The 21740-nt window shown below is 51.8% G+C and overlaps 1 protein-coding gene across 3 annotated transcripts in view; it reads left to right on the top strand.

Annotated features, from left to right (window-relative positions):
- Positions 1-8846: 8846 nt before the first annotated feature.
- Positions 8847-21740, top strand: part of FLT4 (fms related receptor tyrosine kinase 4) — a 110866-nt gene continuing 97972 nt past the window's right edge. For 2 of the 3 annotated variants that reach the window (XM_075900532.1, XM_014581164.3), the window contains exon 1: positions 8847-9219. In XM_075900532.1, the coding sequence (XP_075756647.1) occupies positions 9162-9219 (58 nt within the window). In that variant the 5' untranslated portion in view covers positions 8847-9161. The remainder of the gene's footprint in view (positions 9220-21740) is intronic. The other variant, XM_006138225.4, reaches the window with a different exon arrangement.

The raw sequence follows: 21740 nt of genomic DNA, 5'->3' as shown, positions 1-21740 counted from the left end.
TATTACGACCCCTGTTTTCAGATGGGAGAGCTGAGACATGAGCTGAAAGGGAAGGGTGCAGCCAGTCACTGGCAAAGCTAAGTAGAGACCCAGTGGAACCGGTTAGGACTGGCAGAGATAAAAGGGTACACAGCAAATGCTGCTGTGGCCAAGTTGATTTGTGTTTCGGGATGGCTGTTGCTGTTAGCACAGCATGTTGTGCGGTCTGTGCTCGGTGCAGCCTTATTGCTAGCATGCCAACGACAACATGCCTTATGCTGACTGCTTCAGCGCACGCAGTCACTAGTTCTTGTCCCGCTTAAATAGCTGACTGTCTCTGTTAGAATAAGCAGGATTCTCAGTGGGAGGTTTTCATGTCTCAGTGTGACTCTGAACCAGAATGTCCCTTCTGGGATGAATGCAGCCCTGGGCATCCTAGTGCATTGGCTATCCTGGCAGTTGGCACTGACAGGCTGTAACTCTCCTGTTGGGAGGCTGGTGCTACCCCAGATTGAGAACTAGCAGAGATTGAGTCACCAAGAGCATAATCCCTTCATTCCAAATGTTGATTTTAGACAAAACTCTGCTTCCCCCTGCTCTCTGTGCTTTCCCTCTCGGAACCTTGCTTCTCCCTGTCCACCTGCCTCTGCGAGATGCCGCTATTAAAATGAGACTGCAGCCTCAGGACATGTCTTGTGTGGTTGCACTAGGGAGGAACCTCAGCACAGTCCCCTTCCCACACACACACCTGGATCCACCCTGAATTAGCTACTCTGTTGTAACAAAATATGTGGCAACAGCTACAGTATGCTACGATATTAAAAAGGGGCGAGTGTTTTATTCTTTGGAAAAGGGACAAGCCAGGCAAAGGTTTCATGGTGTCCATAAGGCAGAGAAGTCAAGGGAACTGGCATGACACCAGCAGAGTCTGAAAGGTGATCGCTAGCTGGGGTGACCAGAGAACAGGGAGTGATGGGGCAGATGGTGAGGTGTGTGGTCAGCCTATCACCAACTCGGCCAATATTCCACCCTTGCCAATGCACGCTCTGTGTGCCAACGTGCTCTGGTGAGAGCCTGTACGCGGGAAGGTCTCCCTCTGATTTCCAGTATGCCCATGACCTATACCCTCTTCTGGGAGGAAGAGACGTGAAATGGTGACAGCCTGCTGTGGAGGGCAGGAGGGGAGGAAGCACATTGAAGACCCTGTGGGGGTCACTGTCAGGAAATGAGACACGGGCAGAGAGATGACAAGTATTTGTAGCTATCCGCGAAGTGATGTGCTTGTCCCAGGTAATTCCATGATTCAAGGGTATGGCCTCCTTTTCCGGGTGATAGTGTAATCCAGGGCATATTATCTTCCCAGCAGACAGGCAACGTGGATGTAACACAGACTCCTACTGCCTGCAGAGCGCTCTACGTTGTGGGTTTGCTGTGGTCTGCAGAGAGTGGTAGATAAATTAGATGCATTCTTATAAGCATATAAAATGCTCCCTGCATCTCACTGTAGCTTGACGTGCACTATTAAAATCTGTATGCCTAACGCTGCCTACTTTGCTTTGCCAATGCTCACCCCAGGCTGCAGTGCTTTATGAAAAGTGCATTTTGCTAATAAAGTATAACAGTGCAAACTACAGATAACACACAGCCGTACGAACACGCAAAGGGTGAGACGACGAGCCAGGAATAAAAAATGGTCCTGTGCAGTGATGTGGAAGATCATCCAGGGGAGAACGAGAGAGAATGGGAGGTGCTATGAGCCGTAAGAATGCATTTGCCTGCTTCCCATGAGGGATCTTATGCAAACCTGTGGTATTATCACCTTCAGTTGAGCAATAGCAGTTTTCCATTGGAGGCAAAATCAGTACAGTGGAGTTGGGGAATTCGTCTTGCATAACTGGTGTATTTATAAATGGCAGTGGGCAAACCCCTTTCAGAAGTTTCAGCACCAATGCCAGGAAGCAACTCTGTGTCAAAAAAGTACTCTGGTTAGAATTGAGATCGAATGCTATTGCTGCTTGCAACAGCGCTCTTTGAAGAGACATTCCTAGACTAACCAAATAATCTGTCCCTGTGAGGAAGACTATAGGCCGCTCGCTCACTAAGAAAGAGAATGTGCATGGCTGTGTGTCACACCAGCATGGTGTTCTGAAACACTTCTCACAATTATTGATTTGCATTGCTGTAGAACTTAGAGCCTCCAACTCCATTGCGTTAAGCCCAGTACACAGATAGAGTGAGAGGCAGTCCCTGCTCCAAAGAGTTTACACTCTAGTCAGACAATGACAATAGACAAGACAGACAATGAGGGAACGAGGAATAGATAGGGGAAGTGGCTTGCTGAAGATCACACAGCAGATGAGCTTCAAAGAGCGCAGACCCCCTGAGTCTCGCTACAGAACCGTATCCGCTGGAAAATATATCCAACCACCTCTGTACCTCCACCTTCTGCAGGAAAGTAACTCTCTATATACTCAGTTTCCCACCAACTACCCAGAGGCATCTGCTCCTTAGAATCTCACTTGTATACTGTAACAAGTAACAATGGCAGAGTTTGGGGCAGCTGGAAGATCCGAGTTCAGCAACTTGCTGCATGAACCTTTGGGTGTGCTTTTGCCTCCTACAATGCAGTATGAGAGAGCATAGCTTTTTGTAAAAAAAAAGGAAAAACCACCCCGCCCCAGAGAAACATTCTGAAAATGAGCTGAGCCTCCTATTTATCAGTGCCAGACTTATGCTGGGTAGAAAAAGTGGAGCCACCCAAAGAAGGTGGTTTAAAAGATCACTGTAGGTTTGAAGATGACAAAAGCAGATTGAAGGCCTGTTGCAATCAAGTGGATATCAGCTGCATGCATAAAGCACTGTAAACAGACTAATTTTTAACATCCAACCAGTGTTCCCCACACCATGTGTTGTGGACCTCATGGCTGAAAAGGATAAGTGCCATGGCCCACAACCAATGTTCCTTTTATTTTTTCCCATTTGTGTGGATTAAATTTTGTTCTGTGCACCAAGGCATGTGTGGATGTGCACCACCCTCAGCAACACATGCTGCTGGCCATCGGCACTCTGCTAATCAGCTGGGTGGCATTTGAATCTCTCCTAGGCAACCGCCGAAGTGGTCAGCTTGCAGGGAACATTGCATGCTGGTGCTGGGAGATGGAAGGTGACAGCCATGACACAAGTCTGCCACAATAGAAGAGTTTGCCACAGGGCGACTGGCCCTTTAAGGAGAATGGAACCGGCCCCTGTTGGGAGACAGGTCATGTGCCTCTCCAGATGGGGAAAATGAGCAAAGTTGCATGACCAGCCAGTTCTGTGAATGTATTTGCCTGTAAATAAAAGTAAGGAAGTCCCAGGAGTTGCTGAGGGTGATTTAAAGGAGCAGGTCAGTTGTGGTGCTCTGCTCACAGACTCGCTCCTTAGCTCCCAGGTGGAGAGCTATGGGGGCAGCCTGCGGCAGGGAGCAGAAGCTCACTTGGAAGGTTGGAACATGGAGGATAAATCTGCAAGAGGAAACTGTCAAGTCCAAGCCGAAGAACCCTGCACTAAGGGCATGAGCCAGATAGCAAGGCTGGGTGGGAGTTTGTTTCCTGGTGGACTTTATTAAGCCCATATCCCAAGGAACGGAGCTGCTTGACCTATGATCACCTCTGGGCATCCTCAGGCATGAAGACAGCAGCTAGTTCACAGCCAGAGCAGGTTTTTGGACCAAACCCATGGGTGATGAGTATGCTAGGTGGGGGAAGGTATTGCCTTCCCAAACCACCAGCCTGACCCTGCCTACACTCTGCCCCCAAAACACCTTCTGTAGGCATTCTGGGGGTGGAGTGTTGCTGCCCCTAGTACCTGCCCTTCCTGTGCTCCTGTCCAGGGAGGCTGAAGCCATGTGCCGACTGCCCTCCTCATGCTACAGGCCTAGGATGCTGGAGCAGTGTGCCACCTGCCTTCCCCATGCTCTGAGGCTGGGGTCATGCTTGCCTGTCCTCCTCCCCTGCCCTCTCTGTGGTGGGGGCAGGGGTTGCCTCAGCAGAAGGATTGGAGCTTGGGGCTTGCCCTACCTTTACTGCCCGCCTGTGATCAAACCAATGGGCTGCAGCTGGTGGATCTTTGTCAAGGTCTCATTTCACATAGGCTGCAGGTCTTAGTTTACTCTGCACGTTATTTAAACTTCTATTTAATTAGGGCCACTTAGGGATTAAGCATCTTTCATGAGTAGGTCAGGTTTCTGTTCCACAGCTGTTTGGCATTCCGAGCGCCCTGCTGCTACAGAAACCCGCAGCACACAGGGGCCCCCACGTGACCGAGAAATGTTTATGAACCATATTTTTCATGTCACTACACCCCGTGTGCTAACGAACAGAACACTTCTCAATCTGCTGGTACTGTAGCGGGGAAGCATCCATCTCTTTTGCTGCATACAACCCCAGCAGTTCTCTGGGGCTTGTCTATCTGCAAAGCCACATCCATTGTCTTTCTTCAGAGGACTTTCTTTTCTCAAGACTGCTATCTGTGTGGCCCTACACACCAGCTGAGAGGAAGTGCAACCTACCACCTGCTCCATGTCAGGTGAATCAAGGCTATTGGCATGAGTGAAAGTAACTTAAACTTCCTACCAACGAGTAGTGCTGTGGCACCTTAGAGGCTAACAAAAAGATATGAAGTATCATGAGCTTTCGTGGGCAAAACCCACCGAAGAACTGGGTTTTGCCCAGAAAAGCTCATGATACTCTATCTTTTTGTTAGTCTCTAAGACTGTGTCTACGCAGCAGCGTTATTTCGGAATCACCGATGTTATTTCAAAATAACAAAGTGTGCATCTACACAGCAAGCCATTATTTCGAAATAATGTTGAGCTGGAGGACTTCTTACTCCGATTCCTGTAACCCTCATTTCATGAGGAGTAAGGAAAGTCGAAGGAAGAGTGCTCTTCCTTCGACTTCCTGCTGTGTAGACAGTGCCAAAAGCCAAATTAAGCTATTTCGACTTCAGCTGCACAATTGACGTAGCTGAAGTTGTGTAGCTTAATTCAACTTTTGCCCTGCTGTGTCGATGTGTCCTAAGGTGCCACACGACTGCTTGTTTTTAAAGTTATAGATTAACACAGCTACCCCGCTGAGACTTTTAAATTTCTTACAAGTAGGCTGCATCTAGACTGGCAAGTTTTTCCACAAAAGCAGCCACTTTTGCAGAAAAACTTGCCAGCTGTCTACACTGGCCGCTTGAATTTGCTCGAGAACACTGACGATCTAATGTAAGATTGCCAGTGTTCTTGTGCAAATACTATGCTGCTCCCGTTCGAGAAAAAGCCCTCTTGCACAAATGTATTTGCACAAGAGGGCCAGTGTAGACAGCTAAAACTTTTGCACAAAAAGCCCCGATGGCGAAAATGGCGATCAGGGCTTTCTTGCGCAAAACCACGTCTAGATTGGCACGGACGCTTTTCCACAAAAAGTGCTTTTGCGCAAAAGCATCCGTGCCAATCTAGATGCTCTTTTCCGCAAATGCTTTTAACGGAAAAACTTTTCCGTTAAAAGCATTTGTGGAAAATCATGCCAATCTAGACGCAGCTGTACTGTCTTATCACAACCCCAGTCTCTGCCAGCTCTTTAATAGCTCCCTGCTGGCTTTTGCCACAGCTTAGCCAGTTCTTACCAGAGCTGCACACCAGCGTGCACCCCCTTAATTTCACCTCTGCCTATTGGTAAATGTGCTGGATGGGAGTCTAGGTATTGATTCTACAGGAACCGGACCATGAGAAAAAGGGAGGTGCCCCCAAGTCTCCCATCTCATTGCGTACTTTAGCAGAGTATAAGTGTGATTACTTCATGTGGGAGAGGGGCGTTGGTGTGGGAAATATAAGATTTTAAAATAAGATCCTTTTGTTTCCCTAAAAGACAACAATAGAAAGGCCCAGCGGATCGCATGGTAACCCTGTATTTGTGATGGAAATTTTGCCTCATTTCCTACCATTAGATGGCAGTGTGGTAAAGGCTGGGTGGCAGACCCCTTTGGGGCACAGTGTGAGATGTGCCCATGTGACCAGTTACAGGCTGTTTGGTAAGCTGTGTCATGATGTTATTGCTCTAGTGACAAACACACCCTTCCCCACCTGTGATTGTTGATTGAGTTCTGTGTTAGCTACCCCTCCGTCTGACTGCCTCAGGGGAGCAGTGAATGGGTGAAACAGAAGTCATGGTTCATCATAAATTGCCTAGGGAGGTTGTGGAATCTCCATCATTGGAGATATTTAAGAGCAGGTTCAATAAAAATCTACCAGGGATGCTCTAGATGGTGCTTGTTCCGGCTGTGAGGGCAGGGGACTGGACTTGATGACCTCTCAAGATCCGTTCCAGTTCTAGGATTCTAGGACTTCCTGCCCTGTCTTATCAGTTCCAGAGCCAGTCCCTCAAAAGAGCGGTGCTGAATTTCCTCCAGGGACTGCCAAAGCCATGAGATTTTTCATGGGTCACTCTCTGAAGCTTGCTGCCTCTTTGTCACTTGCTCCATGCCCAGCTGTCTGTCTTTGCTTCGCTTCATTAAAACAGGTGTTCACAAAAACTTTCCGCACTGGTGGTGTCTTCTGGAGCCGTGAGTTAAAAGCACTTTTTTCCTCTCATAGCCTTCCAAAGAATGGAAGGCCAGCACTCAAACTGTCAAATGTTCTGTATCGGCAAGAAGCATCCCAGACACTCAGGAAAACAATCTTCATGCAGAATAGTGATAGAAATGTAGCCGTGTTAGTCTGGGGTAGTTGAAGCAAAATGCAGGACAATGTAGCACTTTAAAGACTAACAAGATGGTTTATTAGATGATGAGCACGAAAGCTCATCATCTAATAAACCATCTTGTTAGTCTTTAAAGTGCTACATTGTCCTGCATTTTGCTTCAATCTTCATGCAGGCTAGTGACAGCCGACATGTCCTCGCTCTGTCCAGTTCCCACATCATCAAACCCTACCCCCAACACCACCACCCCCAGCAGGCTCCCTTATTGGCAGTTGCAGTAGGGGGTGAGCCCAGACTCCCCATTTGAGATGGTCCCTCCTCATTAGGGCTGAAGCATGTTAGCTGAGCAGAGAGGAGAAATGTGGACAGCTGCTCACTCTGCCTCTAATCCATCAAGTGATACAGGTGGGCTCAGGATCTGTAGCTTTCATCAGCACAGATTCCACTAAGAACTTTAAATATATGTGTAGCGGGCACAGAAGCCTTAAGGAAACATTTCTCAGTTCTGTCTCCGTCTCGCCAATCCCCATTGTCTATACAGCCTGGGGGCTGTCTACTTGGTTACTTACACGTAATGCACCTTCCACAGTAGACCCAGTTCCTTCACTGGGAGTTCTTAAGCCTTAGTGTGGTAGAACTATACAGTGATGATCCATCTAACTGTTCCAGAAGAGACTACTGCAGAGATTTGCAGAGTTGCTGCATAATTGTGTGCATGCATTTTAGGGATTCAAATCTCCAAAACTGACTGATTCGGTGTGTGTGTGGGGAGGGGGGTGATTTCTACCTATCGTTGCTTAGATTTCTTTTGATGGCTTTGGAAAAAGGGTGTGGTGCATTTTTTCCACAGGTTCGGGGAGGCAATTAAACACACAATAGAATTCCATGCCATTTTGAAACTTGGAGCACATGTTTCTCATTCCAAATCTCTTATAATGTCTGCAAAAGAGTATAATTGATAAATCTCTACAGTAGGCCTGGGACTTTTTTTTAACTAAAAAAAAGAGGACTGGTGTCCAGACTTCTAAGGCTTAGCTGTAATTAGGAAGGGATCTAAATGTACACGTTCCTAATTTTATGACATTTCTTTGTGGCTGTTTCACTTAGATTTTTTTTTAATTATTTTATTTTGCAGCTTTCCTTGGGAGAGGATCCCTCCCTCTCCACAGAGGCTGTATTGGATGTATTTTTGTATCCTTTGTAATTTAAGAGCCCCCTGGCTGTAGCTGAAGGGGAATGGTTCAAGAGAACTTGTGCAAAGAACTGTGGCACACACTGGCCGGATGGCAATGTCACCCTAACACCCACACTAAACCAACTTGCTTGTAACTCCCCCAGTGTACCCTGCCTGCGGCCTAGAAATTCTTTGAAGCATTAGTTCTAGGTTTCCCCATGCAGCCAGCAAAATAAAGGAAAGGAAACAAATCAACAAACAGCTGGAAGGGGAAACAGCATCCAGTAATCAGCACTCCTGCTCCCCAGGGCAGAGACTGTTGCAGATGGAGAGAGCGCTGCATTCACCGACTCCCACACGCTTAGTGCTCTGGACAGTGTGTGTGATTGTGCATGTGTGTTCCTTTGGGTGGGAGGGGAGGTGTAGTACACAGGTGTGCCTGGCTCTGTGCTCATGTACAGTTGTGTCTGGGTGTATAGTATATATGCACACACATGCCTGCATTGCACACCCAGTTGCTTGTGTTCGCCATGCACCCATTCTTGTGTTCCTGTTCGTGGGCATAGGTAGCCATGGGCTTTTGAGGGCTTGTGAAGATGTGTAGGTGGGCAGAGCAGGTGTGCCCATTGGGGTAGGGCTGCCTCTCTGTGTGCCTGACAGCTCCCAGGTGAAATGCCCCCTGGCTGCAGCCCCCAGCGGGTATCAGACAGCACAGACACTAACACCCATCAGTCCCTCTCGGGCCAGCCCGGGAGGAAAGGATACAAACAATTGAAAACAATCAGTGAGTCCTTCCTCCTCCTTCCCTCCCCCGACTCCCGTCCTTTCTGCCCAACACCCCATCCTGCCCCTCCTCAGCTCCCCCTCTGTCTGTCACCCCATCCTTCCCGGCCCGTCTCCTCCTAAGAGCCCCTCTGCCCTGCCCCTCCCCGCCCCCTATGGTCCCCTCTCCCCAACACCCACACCCTGCTCCTCCCCTCCCCTCTGCCCATCACCCCCGCCCTGCACACGCCGCCGGCTCCTGGCAGAGCGCGGTGCAGCGGGAGTGCGCGGGGCTCGCTGGCCGGAGCGGAGGGAGGAAAAGGAAGCGGGGCCCGATCCTCCCCTGCGCACGGGGCCAGCGTCTCCAGCGCGCTGCGAGCCGGCGGCTGCACAGCTCAGCGGGGCTCTGCGCCTGAAGCCAGCGCGGACCTGCCCGGGCCCGGGGAGAGGGGACCCTGCTCCGCCTCGCCTCCAGCCCCGGCCTTTTCCCGACGCCCCCTCCCCGGCACGGAGCGCTGGAAATGAAGAGAGTTTGCACTTTGTCCCTCTGGCTCTGGATCCGGATCGTCTCGGAGGCAGGTGAGGCGCCAGCGCAGCCCCGCGGCTGGGCTCCGGGCTGGGCAGGGCAGGGGGTGCCGGAGCCGGGCTGCGCTCTGCGCCCTGGGCGCGCTCCGCGCCAGCCTCTGCCCGCAGCCTCTGCCCGGCGGGGGCTTTGCCTGGGCGCTGCTGCCGGCCCGGGAGCCCCGCTGCTCGTACGTGGGCGTGAGCCCTGCCCGTCTGGCGCTCGGGTAACCGCTCCCCTTGGCCCCCGGCCGTCTGCTGCCCCCCCCCCGTTACAGCTCCCCCGGCGTCTGCCCCAACACTCCCTGGCATCTGCCCCCCGTTCCCTGCCCCCCCTCTCCTCCGCGTCTGCCCCCTGCTCCCTATCGACCCCCGGCGTCTGCCCCAACACTCCCTGGCATCTGCCCCCAGCTCCCCCCCTCTTCCCCGCGTCTGCCCCCTGCTCCCTATCGACCCCCGGCGTCTTCCCCAACACTCCCTGGCATCTGCCCCCCAGGTCCCTACTCTCCCCCCCCGCGTCTGCCCCCTGCTCCCTATCGACCCCCGGCGTCTCCCCCAACACTCCCTGGCGTCTGCCCCCCAGCTCCCTCTCCCCCCCCCCCGCGTCTGCCCCCTGCCCTTTATCGATCCCCGGCGTCTGCTGCCCCCCGTCACCCTCCTACTCCCTGTCACCCCCCGACGTCTGCCCCAACGCTCCCTGGCATCTGCCCCCGGTCCTTGTCACCCCGCGGCGTCTGCCCCCTGCCACTTATCGACCCCCGGTGTCTGCCCCTCTGCTCCCCCGCACTCCCCGGCGTTTGCCCCTTGCTCCCCATCACCCCCTGGTGGTCCGCTCCCTCCCCCTCCGAGGTCCCCGCTCCTTTCACCCTCCCCGGAGCCTGCCCCCATCAGGCCCTGGCATCAGACTCCTCCTGGCCGTCTGCTACTGCCCCCCCCAGAACCACCCCTCAGTCTGCTCCTCTTCCCTGCCCCCCATCACTCCCCTGGAGTCTGCATCCCCCAGGGCCACCCTTTGCTTTTAGCTGGCCCACCTTGGAGCCAAGCCCTGGCCAAGAGGAGCGGAGTCTGTCCCTGGGCCGGCCAGCAGAGGGCGCTCCTAGGCGAAGGATACCCCTCACTGAGCCATGCCTGGGGTGTGCCCCCCCCCCCCCCCAGCCTGGAGCACCAGGAGCTGGAGGAACAGACTTGCTCTGACCCCCAGGCCGATGGAGCAGATGGGTGGGATCAGCCCTCTTCCGTGGCCGACCCCTGGGGCCCTGCACTGGCCCTTCTCCAGGGGTGCGGGTCTCTCACTTGACTGGTCTTTGAAAATGTTTGGCCCCGTTCTACCCTCGCCTGTGCCCAGCAAGCACATGGTGGGCCCTGTGGGCTAGCGGCTGACCTGTAGCCCCGTCACTGATGGGCATGGGGATGGGCTGTACCATGGGGCACAGGGCAGTGACAGCCTCAGCCCCATCATCTGTCCACCTCCAGCTCTGGGTCTGGGCAACTGGGAGGAAGGAGCAGTCTGATGGCCTGTTTATTTGCTTTTCCGAATGCCAGTTGTTGATTAGTTCATGTCTGTGTCGCGCTCTGCTGAGGAAAAGTGCTTTGTAAGTGCATTATGAGACCCCTTCTGGGCCGGCCTCCATGGGCGGCCAGCACCTGCCTCCCCCAAGACTAATTCGCTAGCTCGGCGGGCTGTGAACAGCACTCTGGGGAGTGCCAGGGGTGGCTTTGGCAGAGTGGAGTCCCTCTCTGGTCCCATGGCCAGAGTCCAAAGTCAGGTCGATACACGACCTAGAGAGGCTCACAGCTGCACAGTTCCCCTCCTCCTGCAATGTTCCCTCTATTTTTTTCCATCCATGCATGGAATAAATTTTATGTGCACCAAGGCATGTGCAGATGTGCACCACTACTAGAAACAGCCATTGCTGGCTGTAGGCGCTCTTCTAATCAGCTGAGCCACATTTGAATCTCTCCTGGGTGGCTGCCCAAGTGCTTGGTTTACAGGAACCACTGACCTCCCCGCCTGAAACAGAACCACTCACTGTCCCCTCGGTTGCTTGTGCTGGGAGATGGTCCTGGCCAGTGTTCCATGTAAGCTGAGCATTTGGGTGGACGCTCAGAAGCGATTCAGGTGCCTCCCGGCTAATTAGTAGAGTGTTTACAGTGCCCATAGTTGGCAGCACGTTTCTACTGGTGGTGCACATCCACACACGCCTCAGTGCATATAACAAAATGCATTCCACATGTAGATGGAAAAAATTAGTGGGAACGCTGATCCTAGCTCGTGTGAATGGTCCAATGGGTGCACCTGGGAACAAAGGATACTGAGCTCAGAATGGAGTAGGTGCCAATGTGATGGAAGTGGAACTGGTGGGGATATCTAACTGTGAATCACTCTGGGCCAGCACAGTCGTTCTGGGCTGTGCTTGGGTGGGAGAAGCCCACTCGACTGTTGTTTTATCCCTAGATACACCCTGGTGCTGCCAGGATGGAGGGAGCATGGGGATAGGGTGGCTGGGATGCAGTGGGTGCTAGGCTGGCACTGCCAGGATGAGGCAGGTGCGGAACCAGTATGTTTACTGCCCTGATTGCTACTGCCCCAATGTGCAGTGTAACATCTGAGCGAGACCACATGGTAAATAGCAGCACAGGAAGCTTCAAACAAGAGAGGATCAATTTCTGGATCGTAAATAAGCTTTTTTATAACCTCTGCTTCGTGACTCACCATTGCCGTGGTGCTTGGCCTGTAATAAAGGGAGCGCTAATGGCAGCTTTGCGGGGCTGACGTGCACTCTGAAATAAGGGGCCATTAAGAGGCATAGAAGGGAATGGGCTGCCCTGGCACAGGGAGCACCCTATGCTAGGATGTGCTACCAGGGAGGATTGTCCTGGTCTAATGTTGCTGCATTAGAGCCCGTCAGGGTGGTGCAGAACACATTGGTCTGTTGCTGCGGGCATCCGCTTCCCAGCTGCAGTGTATCAGCAGATCTGTCCGGCCAAACTTTTTGGGTGGCAACCTGTAGAGCATCTTACAGCTGTTCCTAAAGTTCTCTCCTCTCCTCCCAGTGCTGAAGGCTTTGGTAGGATGTTTCTGGCCCAGTGAAGACTGGTGTGAGGTGTGGGTGTAATTAACTAATGTTTATCCAGCATTTTGAACCCAACAAGTGCTGTCTGAGGGCTACATATTATGGCCAAGAAGCAGGGGAATGTGCATATGAACCCTGGGACTCTACCAAGGAACCGGTGGCTTATTTCTCGATTCTACCTACAACCAGGGGTATCCTGGAGTGGAGGAGCACAACCACAGGAAGTGTCCACAAACGCCTCACCGCATTAGCCCCCTTTAGACAAATAGCATCCTCCTCCGAATTGTGGGCAAATGCAGAGGCTGATTCTAGAAATGGGAGTATTCCCTAAAGGAGGGACACAGAGCTAGTCTGTTCTATCCATGCTGATATCCGACACTCGTTGGCCTGGTACCCGATCGATGGATACGGCTTGTTAAATGAGGGAGATATCTGAGGTGGGGCTCAGTGCATATGACTGTCAGTTCGCAGATTAGGATTTCTAGACCCTCCTTTCTCACTGCAACGCTCAGAAGCCAGGCTGAGCGCTCTAAGGTGGTAAATTGGACACTGACAGATCTAAACTGCCACAACAGGGACTATCTGGGGCAGTGCGGCGTATTTCCCGATGGCAATGGACACAGCCTGGCTGGACTTGTGTAGGGCTGTCGTCCCACTGTTCTGAGTGGGTCAGTGGGCCTGGTCAGCGTAATGGCGTCCGTTGGAGTGGAATGTCTGAGAGGTTGGCCAACCTGTTGACTGCTGTGGGGAACCTCTCCTTAACCATTCGCCTGCGTCGTAGATGAGGACTTACTCTGAGGACACTGTCCCTTCCTACCAGGGTGGTCCCCAGGCTCACCCTTTTGGGGTTCTGGCATCCCCCGGCCACAAAAGGTGCACTGGGTAAGGGGTGGTCTGCCACACGTGTCCGCCCCCGCCCAGAGGTCATCACGCCAATCACAGCCGTGGGCAGGTCGCACTGGACGTTCCTTTGCAGTGCAAACTACTCCCAGGCTGCCCCGAGTCGCCAGCTCCAGGCTTTTGTCCATCGGAGTTTGGCCCTTCCCTTTTTAGTTTCCACCCTCGGGGTTTCTTTCGGCCTCTCCTCCCCATCGTCAGGGTTCCGTCCACTGGGTGGGCCCATGTGGGGGACTCCTGTAGGATCCTGACCCCAGCTAGATTACCTAGGGGTTCTTGCTTTGTCATCTTGGGATCCGGAGGACCCCCCTTTTCCAGGTTCCACCCCCTAGGGGCCTGGCCCCCTCCCTTTGGGTTCTTCCCTCTCCCTCGGTCCCCACCCTGTGCCCTTTCCTTTCAGAACAGGGTTCCAATCCACCCCTAGGACCACAGGGTAGAGCAACTCTTCAACTACCCCCACCCGCTTCCAGGCAAATTTTCCCTACTCCTCCAGGGATACCCGGGCCATGGGATAATACTTCCTATCTCCATGGATAAGCCAATGTGCCTTTGCACGAGGGAGCAGGCGGAAGCCATTTCCACCAACCTCTCTGGACTTTTCTCTCCACCCTCACAGGCTAACCCAGTTCTCTTTCTTCACCCCCCGCCCCAGCCTCGGTCCAGCTCTGTGGCGCTGCAGTCCATCACTGGACAGTCACAGCTCTTACGCCCCGGTTGCCCACAACACCAGCATACGAGTTGTCCTGGGAGACCAGGGGCTCCCTTGTGGTTTTTACGTTGCTTGTCTACTGGCTTCCCGGGGGGCTGTTCATGGGTTTCTTCCCTCTCTCTGTGTCTTGCAGGGCTCGATTCTCCCTCGGGGCGGAACTCCCCCTCTGCATATTCCTTAGTCTGACCACAGCTTCCACGCTGCCCCCCAGACCTGCCTGCTAGCTGGGAGGCCCTGTGCAAACTTCCTGAGGATTACCTGACCCATAATCTGCCTCCACAGCTGGGTGCCAGGCCTCAACCTCTGCGTAACCCAGTCTGTCAACTTCTTTGCCAAGACCCGGGGCCACACATCCCCTGTCCACCGGGCTGCCCAAAACTTTTGTCAGCACTGCTCCAGGCTGTCCAAGATGGCTGCCTTCACCACATCATAATCTCCAGCCTGGGTATCTATCATATATGCTGCTTGTGCTTCCCCAGAGAATTATGGGGCTAGTCGCAGGGTGTCCTGTCCCACCCAGAGCCACACGCTCAAAAGTGCCCAAAAAAGCATCGGGGTCATGGGCAGGTTCCATTTTACAGAAGCTGAGCCCTGAAGGGTGCATGACATCTGCCCCCTTTGCCCCCTCCTCCCCCCGGCAGGATTCACCAGTTTGTGGCAGCGTTGCTGCTGCACCTCCACCTGTCCCTTAAGGAAATCCTATAAAGTCCTCTGTTCTCAGCCTGCCAAGCCAGTAGAGCCCATCTCTCCTGCTGGAAGGCCTGCAGCATCTTCGGCACCTCCCCTTGCTGCTGAGTCAGCCAGTGCAGGGAGCCCTCCATCTCCCGCTCTCCAAACAGTATCTTTGGCAGTCAGATCCCAGACAAGCCCCGTGTGTAACGGGAGTGCACAATCTGTTCCCCTGCTTCTCAGCTCAGTGCAGAAGGAACCTTGCAGAGAGGCCAGTGTGGGCTGCGGACGGGCCTCAAGAAGGGGAATGCAGCCTCATTTTTCTCCAGATGATGCGATGCAGGGATCTGGGAGAAGATCGTGAAGCATCCATCTGGTGAAAGGCCCTTACAGGCATCTCCTCCTAAGCCTGAGATCACAGCTCTGCCTGCAGGGGCTGAGGGCAGGGGCTGTCTCAAAGGCCCATCCTGCTCTCTTTGTTCACTGTGGCTTGGGGGAGTCCAGCCGTTACATCCCACCCAGACAGAGTTCAGAGGGGAAGCTTCCAGGTGGCAGTTTTATGTGACCCTCTTGCAGTTGCTAAAAGAGTTTGGGGTCTTTCCTGTGACCAGAGACAGCACCTATTGCTGGGGGAGGGACTCTACCATCACAGCCCAAGGACAGGAACCTGACCATGTGCCCCCTGCTGGAAGAATCCTGCATGGAATTCCATGGATAGGGAAACCCCACAAGACCCCAGGGCTGAGACAGTCCCACGGTATCAGCCCAGTGATCGGGGGAGCCCTGAAGTGTGAGCCAGCTGTGGCGGTAGCACAGTTTGAGCTCACTTACTGGGGTGCACCTCCATAGAGTGTCCACTCTGAGGAGGGATCAACAGGAGGAGTCTGTGGGCGGGGAGAACCAGACAGCCCAAGCCAGTGGACGTCGGACTGATCTTTATATTTGTTCCCATAATATAAGGACTAGAGGACACTAAATGAAATGAATGGGTAGCAGGTTTAAAACTAATAAGCGAAAGTTCTTCTTCACACAGCACATAGTCAACCTGTGGAACTCCTTGCCAGAGGAGGCTGTGAAGGCTAGAACTATAACAGAGTTTAAAGAGAAGCTAGATACATTCATGGAGGTTAGGTCCATAAAAGGCTATTAGCCAGGGGTAGGAATGGTATCCCAGGCCTCTGTTTGTCAGAGGCTGGAGATGGATGACACGAGACAAATCGCTTGATCATTGTCTTCGGTCCACCCCCTCCGGGGCATCTGGTGCTGGCCACTGTTGGCAGACAGGTTACTGGGCTAGAAGGACCTTTGGTCTGACCCAGTACAGCTGTTCTTATCTTGAGGTGACTGCAGAGGAGGTTTCTGCCCCTTCTTTCAATTCCTCTCCGAATTTGTGAGTCAGATTTTCCAAAGCTGCCCCGGAAAGCTAGCTGCCCAGTGCCTAGCTCCTGGGCCTCTTGAGACAATCTCCACCTAGGTTGGCCGACGGGAGGAGGGGGGGCGAGGATCCCATCAGAAGACTCATTAAAACATTGTGATGGGAGCAGCATGCAGGTCACATGCAAGGTACTGACTGCTGCAGCTGCTTCTTCAGACAAACATCCCAAGTCGGTAGCATCTGTCCTAGTGCTGAGCAGAAAACAACCGTGCATGTAGTGTCCGCAAGCGTCATGGCACAGTCTGCTTTTTGGGACAGAAGTTTTCCCTTGGCTCTTATCTGGAATCATAAAATCTCCTTTATGAGCAAAGAAATGCGGCTGCAGCTGCACTGGCATCTTGCGACGGGTTAAATTAATCCCAGGGTTTTATTGCCTCTGGCTAGCTCAGACCTTTGTTGCTTATTTCAAGTTGTTAATGTGGAGGCTTAGTCCCAGGAGTGTGTTTCCTCTGTGGTCAGAGTTGTTACGACGTTTTCAGTGTAAAGTGGTGTTGCCCCTTTGCAGCGTCTCGTTGTTAAAGCAACATAACAAGCCTTAATGGAAATGCGGAGAGATCAAAGCGGCTGGGAGGCAGGAACTCCTCCATTCAGAGCCTGGCTCTGCCATGGTCTGGGACCTTTGGCAAGTCACTTAATACTTAGGGCTAAATTCCAAGGTGATGCATGTGGTGTAGAAAAGTTGGTGAAATTCTGGCCCCATTGATGTCCATGGCAAGATTCCCATTGACTTCAGTGGGCCCATGATTTCATGCAGGGAATCTAAGTGGGGGAAATCTACATGCTGAGAAATCTGAAGTGAATTATAGCAGCTGACTTACCCAAGATAGGCACCTCCAGTTACGTTAATTACGTTGCTGGAGTCAGTGTACCTTGGTTTGAGTCTCCCTCTTGTCCCCACAGCAGGAGGTCAACAGGAGCAAACGCTCCCATTGGCTTACTTTACTGCTTACAGAGGCAGGAGTTCTGCCTGCTGGGGGGGGGGGGGCGCCCTCTGTGTTCGATTTAGAGGGTCTTAACTAGACCCGCTAAATGGAACTCCAGAAGATCAATCGTGGCAGCGTCAATCTTCCGTTTAGTGCAGACGTGGCTTAAGGGAGTCTAGAATGAATCCAAGCTGGTTTAACATACAAAGGAGGGCAACAGGAAAAGGCATGGTTTAAACCAGCATAGACACATCAAATCTCTTCTGATTTTGGCTCTTGCTCTGTTTCCCCTTCTGTGTTACAATAATAATAATACAATTAATCTTCATTCTCCTCTACCCCTGCACTGTGAACTAAATGCCCTTTTTGTGATGAAATTATGCTGACTAGTGAAAAGCTGTAGCCACCCCTGGTGATATTTGTGAGAAGGGCAGCAGATAAGGACTAGGGAGCAACTGTATCATAGTACACATCTGGACCTCCTGGGCTTCACACTGGAGCATTGACAGAGCAGTAAAGGGTGAGGGGGAAGTTGCCTTCCAATCACAGCAACTCTTGCATTGGCCAGAACTCCCATCAGCTCCTGGAAAGACATAGTCTGGTCCTGACAGCTTCAAAATGAACTAGACTCAACTAGTATCACGGGATTCATGTGCAAACCAGCAGCCGCAAACCTGCCCCTAAGGAGTTAAAGTAGCCAAAGACATGCCCAGGTGTAGATATCGCGCTGATTTCTTGCTGGGCAAACCCACAGCTTGCAGGTGCTGAAGGGTTAAACTTTTGCACTGTGACATTCCAGTTCACTGCGGGAAGGTCAGCTGGTGTGTTGGAATCCAGCTGCACTGGTTTCCAGCTCCCATCGCGGCGCTACACCAAGTGACGTCGTGTCGCATGCCGACCCTCCCGGGGGTAAGCCGAGGACCGTGGCAGCGGGTCTGAGATGCCCATTGCGCTGGACAGGGTCCAGCGAGGTTGGCGTGGCCAGCGTGGCGACCCCCCCAAGTCAAGAGGACTGGCCCTGATGCCAGGTTTGGTGTCCAGGGTTCTTACTGGTGGAGGTCAGCAATGGTTCATGGGAAAGGAAAAATTGGCAGCTGGGCCGGATGTCCTGCATTTCCCCTCTTCCTGCAGCCGCCTGAGCAATGTTCCTTATTTAGCTTTCCTGGCGGACAGGAGGAATCTGATGGCGGAAACTGTCATTGCCTGATAACAGCTCAGGGACCCCTTTATGATGGGCAGCACGCCGGGAACAGGCAGCTTTCGTGCTACCTAGGAGGGGCGAAGAGAGCAATGTGAGCGCCGTGTTTTCATTGGCTGTTTTATAAACACCGCCTCCGGGGGTGTGTCTGGGGGAGGAGGGAAGGGCCTTTTCAGCCCCTCCCTTTACACTCAGGCTTCTTTGTGCCTAAACCCTATTCAAAGGCCATCAAGGGTGGAGAAGCGGTGACGTCTTTCTGGGGAGCACAGATGCAGGCCTCCAAGCTGGCTGGTGGAGAGGGGCGATCCTGCCACAAAACCTGCTGGCTGGGGTCCAGGGCTGGGCAGAACGTCCACCTGCTAATGGTGATGATGTGACAGCAAGGCCAGGGACAACAGTGGTGTGAGATGGTGACATGGGGCATGTCAGCCAGGTGATGAGGGAGGGGAGGAAGGGCAGGTCTGTGTACCAGGGAGCTATGAAACAACACAGATACCTGCATGCGTATGCTATTTGTCTCCCTCATTCAGGGCACAAAGGAGCCCCCATGCCGAGGTTACGTCTATACTATGAGTTTTCTCGGCAAAAATATGCTAATGAGGGACTCATTTGCATGAGTCATGATCTCATTTGCATATTTTCTGTCGATCCGTTTTTGCGCTGGGGTTTTGCGCAAAAACAAGCAGTGCGGACATTTTCTTTTTGTGCAAAAATCCCTTTTTCCGCAAGATCGGTAAACCTTTTTGGGGGCATAAGGATCTTGTGGGAAAAGGGGGTGTGCACAAAAATAAAACATCCACGCTGCTTGTTCTTGTGCAAAAACGGATCAGCTGAAAATATGCAAATGAGATCGTGACTCACGCAAATAAGTCCCTCATTAGCATATTTTTTGCCAAGAACACTCGTAGTGTTGACGTAGCCTGAGACAGAGGTGTACTTTTATATATACCAAGATGAGCCACGCAAGCAGAGAACCATATCAAGGGGGACATCCACCAGGTGTTCATCTCCTGGTGAAAGATGCACCTTGCTGGCTCAGAAACTAAGGAAATATTGTTTTTATATCCACCTACAGCATATGTGCTCCTGTGAAGCCTCCCATAAACATCAAAGGGCCCCCAAAGTGGGGTAAAAACATTGCCGCCTTTGCTTTTATCCTGCCTTTAGACCAATGAGAGATTTATCATTTTTCATCGTAATTGATCTATTGCAATGGGAAGAGACCAAGAGAAGGTTGGGGTTTTTTAAGGGCAAATGCCAAGCAAAATAAATGACCTAATAAAATGGACAAGAGGAACTTTCTCAATTCCACTACATGTGAGTCAGTGGACGACTCTGGATTCACACCAGAATCAGAACTAGCAGGGGATCCAGTCAGGAGCTATTTGGGTTTTAAAAGTTCTCATCAGACACTGACTACCCAGGAGCCTTCCCATTGTCCCTGAGGCTTCCCCTTCTTGTTGGTTGGAGGAGCTGGGCCAGACTGAGGCCCAGCCACTGCACAGGCCCAGCCACTGCACTGGGCAGCTTGCTCTGCATGGCACAGTGGGAGGGCACAATCGTCCCCCTGGGATGATGCGGTTTAGGCGGCTTTAATGTCCTAGGCTGCGTAGTCGTGGTAGAATCCCGGGGACTAGGATGCTCCGTGCAACAGGGGCGAACGATGTATTCTGTTTGCACTGGGCAAATACTACACACCAATCTAGAGGGGCGAGGTAATATCGGCTATTGGAGCAGCTGCTGGTGGTGAGAGAATCTTTCGTGCTTATGCAGAGCTCTTCCTCGGCTCTAGGAAAGGTCCTCCGGGTGTCCGAGCTAAATGCAAGAGCGAACAGATCGTTTGATCTTTGCACTACTTATGCTAAACTGTCTGTTCACTCTTGTATTTTGCTCGGACACCCGGAGGACCTGTCCCAGAATGGAGGGAGAGCTGTGCATGGCTCGGAAGCCTCTCTCTCTCGCCAATAAAAGATATCGCCTCACCCACCTTGTCTCTGAACTATCCTGGGACTGACCTGGCTACAGCGCTGCATAAATCCATCTCGGGCAGACTTCTGCTCATGTTTAACTTCATGCACTGGGCAGCCGCATCGGCTCCAGTGGAGTAACCCACACGTTGTGCCTACGCTGCAGTCAGGAAGGGTGGTTGCAGAATGTGTAGCCATACCGGAGCTAGCTTTGATTTGGCTTTGCGACTGCAAACGCACCTCCCAGTTGCAGGGTGGAAATATCACCCATGCTTCTGGGGGAGTGTGTATAAAAGTCTCTGATGCACCAGGGCTGAAGCAACTGCCATAGTGCACTTGATGCCATGGTCTTGGATTACCAAACCATTTCCTATTCTAAGAAGTTAGCCGTGTTAGTCGTAACTGTAAAAACAATGAATAGTCCTGTGGCACCTTAGAGACTAACCAAAATATATAGAATCATGACCTTTTGTGGGTAAAACCTGTTTCATCAGATGAATTGGAGTGGAAATAACAGAAATCAAGAGAGAGAGAGAACAACAGAAGTACCTGTCACTTGTAGAACCCATGTTAATGAGGCTAATTAAGTGGGCTGGATATGTCTAATTCCTTCTGCCATTAACATCTGCATTTCCACATCAAAAGCAATGTATGGGACACATCCAGCCCATTTAATAAGCTTCACTAACACAGGTCCAATAATTGACAGGTGATACTTCTGCTGTTGTATATATCGCTTGGAGATCTATGATCATTCCATAGAACCATATTTTGAAACGGTCAGATACAGTCAAATAATAATCACACCTGTGGAAACCGCACCTTTTGTGGATATTCTGAGAGCAGAAAAATAAGCACAAAGCTTTGAGTAAAGTTCTGGTTTCAAATTATTCACACATTGTTTTTACTGTCGTCTCCTCTAGAAATGCTGGCGCGAGCTGCTCATAACTATGCATAGTTGTGTTTCCATTGGGATGGTTTAATTCTCACCTATCTAGATTTACACACCTCGTGAATAACCCACATGACCCAACCTTCCACATTCCGGGAGGGTAATAATGCCCATCTGCTGTTTACACTGGTCCACACCCTTTCCCTTGCTGATGGTCCAAAGCATGCCTCACTTCCACAGTGGTAGTTAGCAGCTGCAGGAAGGGATGGGCATCTCATCCAGCAGCTGGTACAATGGCAGAGAGCAATATAAACCAAAATAACTGGTGGCCCAGGCCACAAGAGACATGGACAGAAGAAAATAAGGCCAAGCCATGTCATGCAGAGTGACCACTGTACAAAGGAAGGAAGTCTTTATAATTGGGCCAAATCCTGAAGCCCTTCATCTTTACTCAGGGTTAAAGCTCTAATGATTTCGGTAAGAGTTTGCCTAAGTAAAGCTGGAGTAAGGACTTTGAAACTTGCCCTTCGTTATTAGGATTATTTATTAAGAGCATAAAGCATCCACAAGCACATGGTGTCTTTCCCAAGTAGCAAATGTCTTAGGTTAGCCAGCGTGCAATTCAGACACATGCACCAGATGCTAAACCTCCAGCTATATAATAGATAGCAGTCCCTTTCTCCACCCCTGCCCCCTGCTGCCCCAATGAGACTGTAGCTGTTCCGGTCCCCATCTCTGGCCCTTTGCTGCCCCCCGTGGTCATTCTGTAGTATAA

Source organism: Pelodiscus sinensis, chromosome 17 (assembly GCF_049634645.1).
Source record: "Pelodiscus sinensis isolate JC-2024 chromosome 17, ASM4963464v1, whole genome shotgun sequence".
NCBI lineage: Eukaryota > Metazoa > Chordata > Testudines > Trionychidae > Pelodiscus > Pelodiscus sinensis.
Note: the sequence above shows the minus strand (reverse complement) of the source record. Positions and strands in the feature narration are given on the sequence as shown.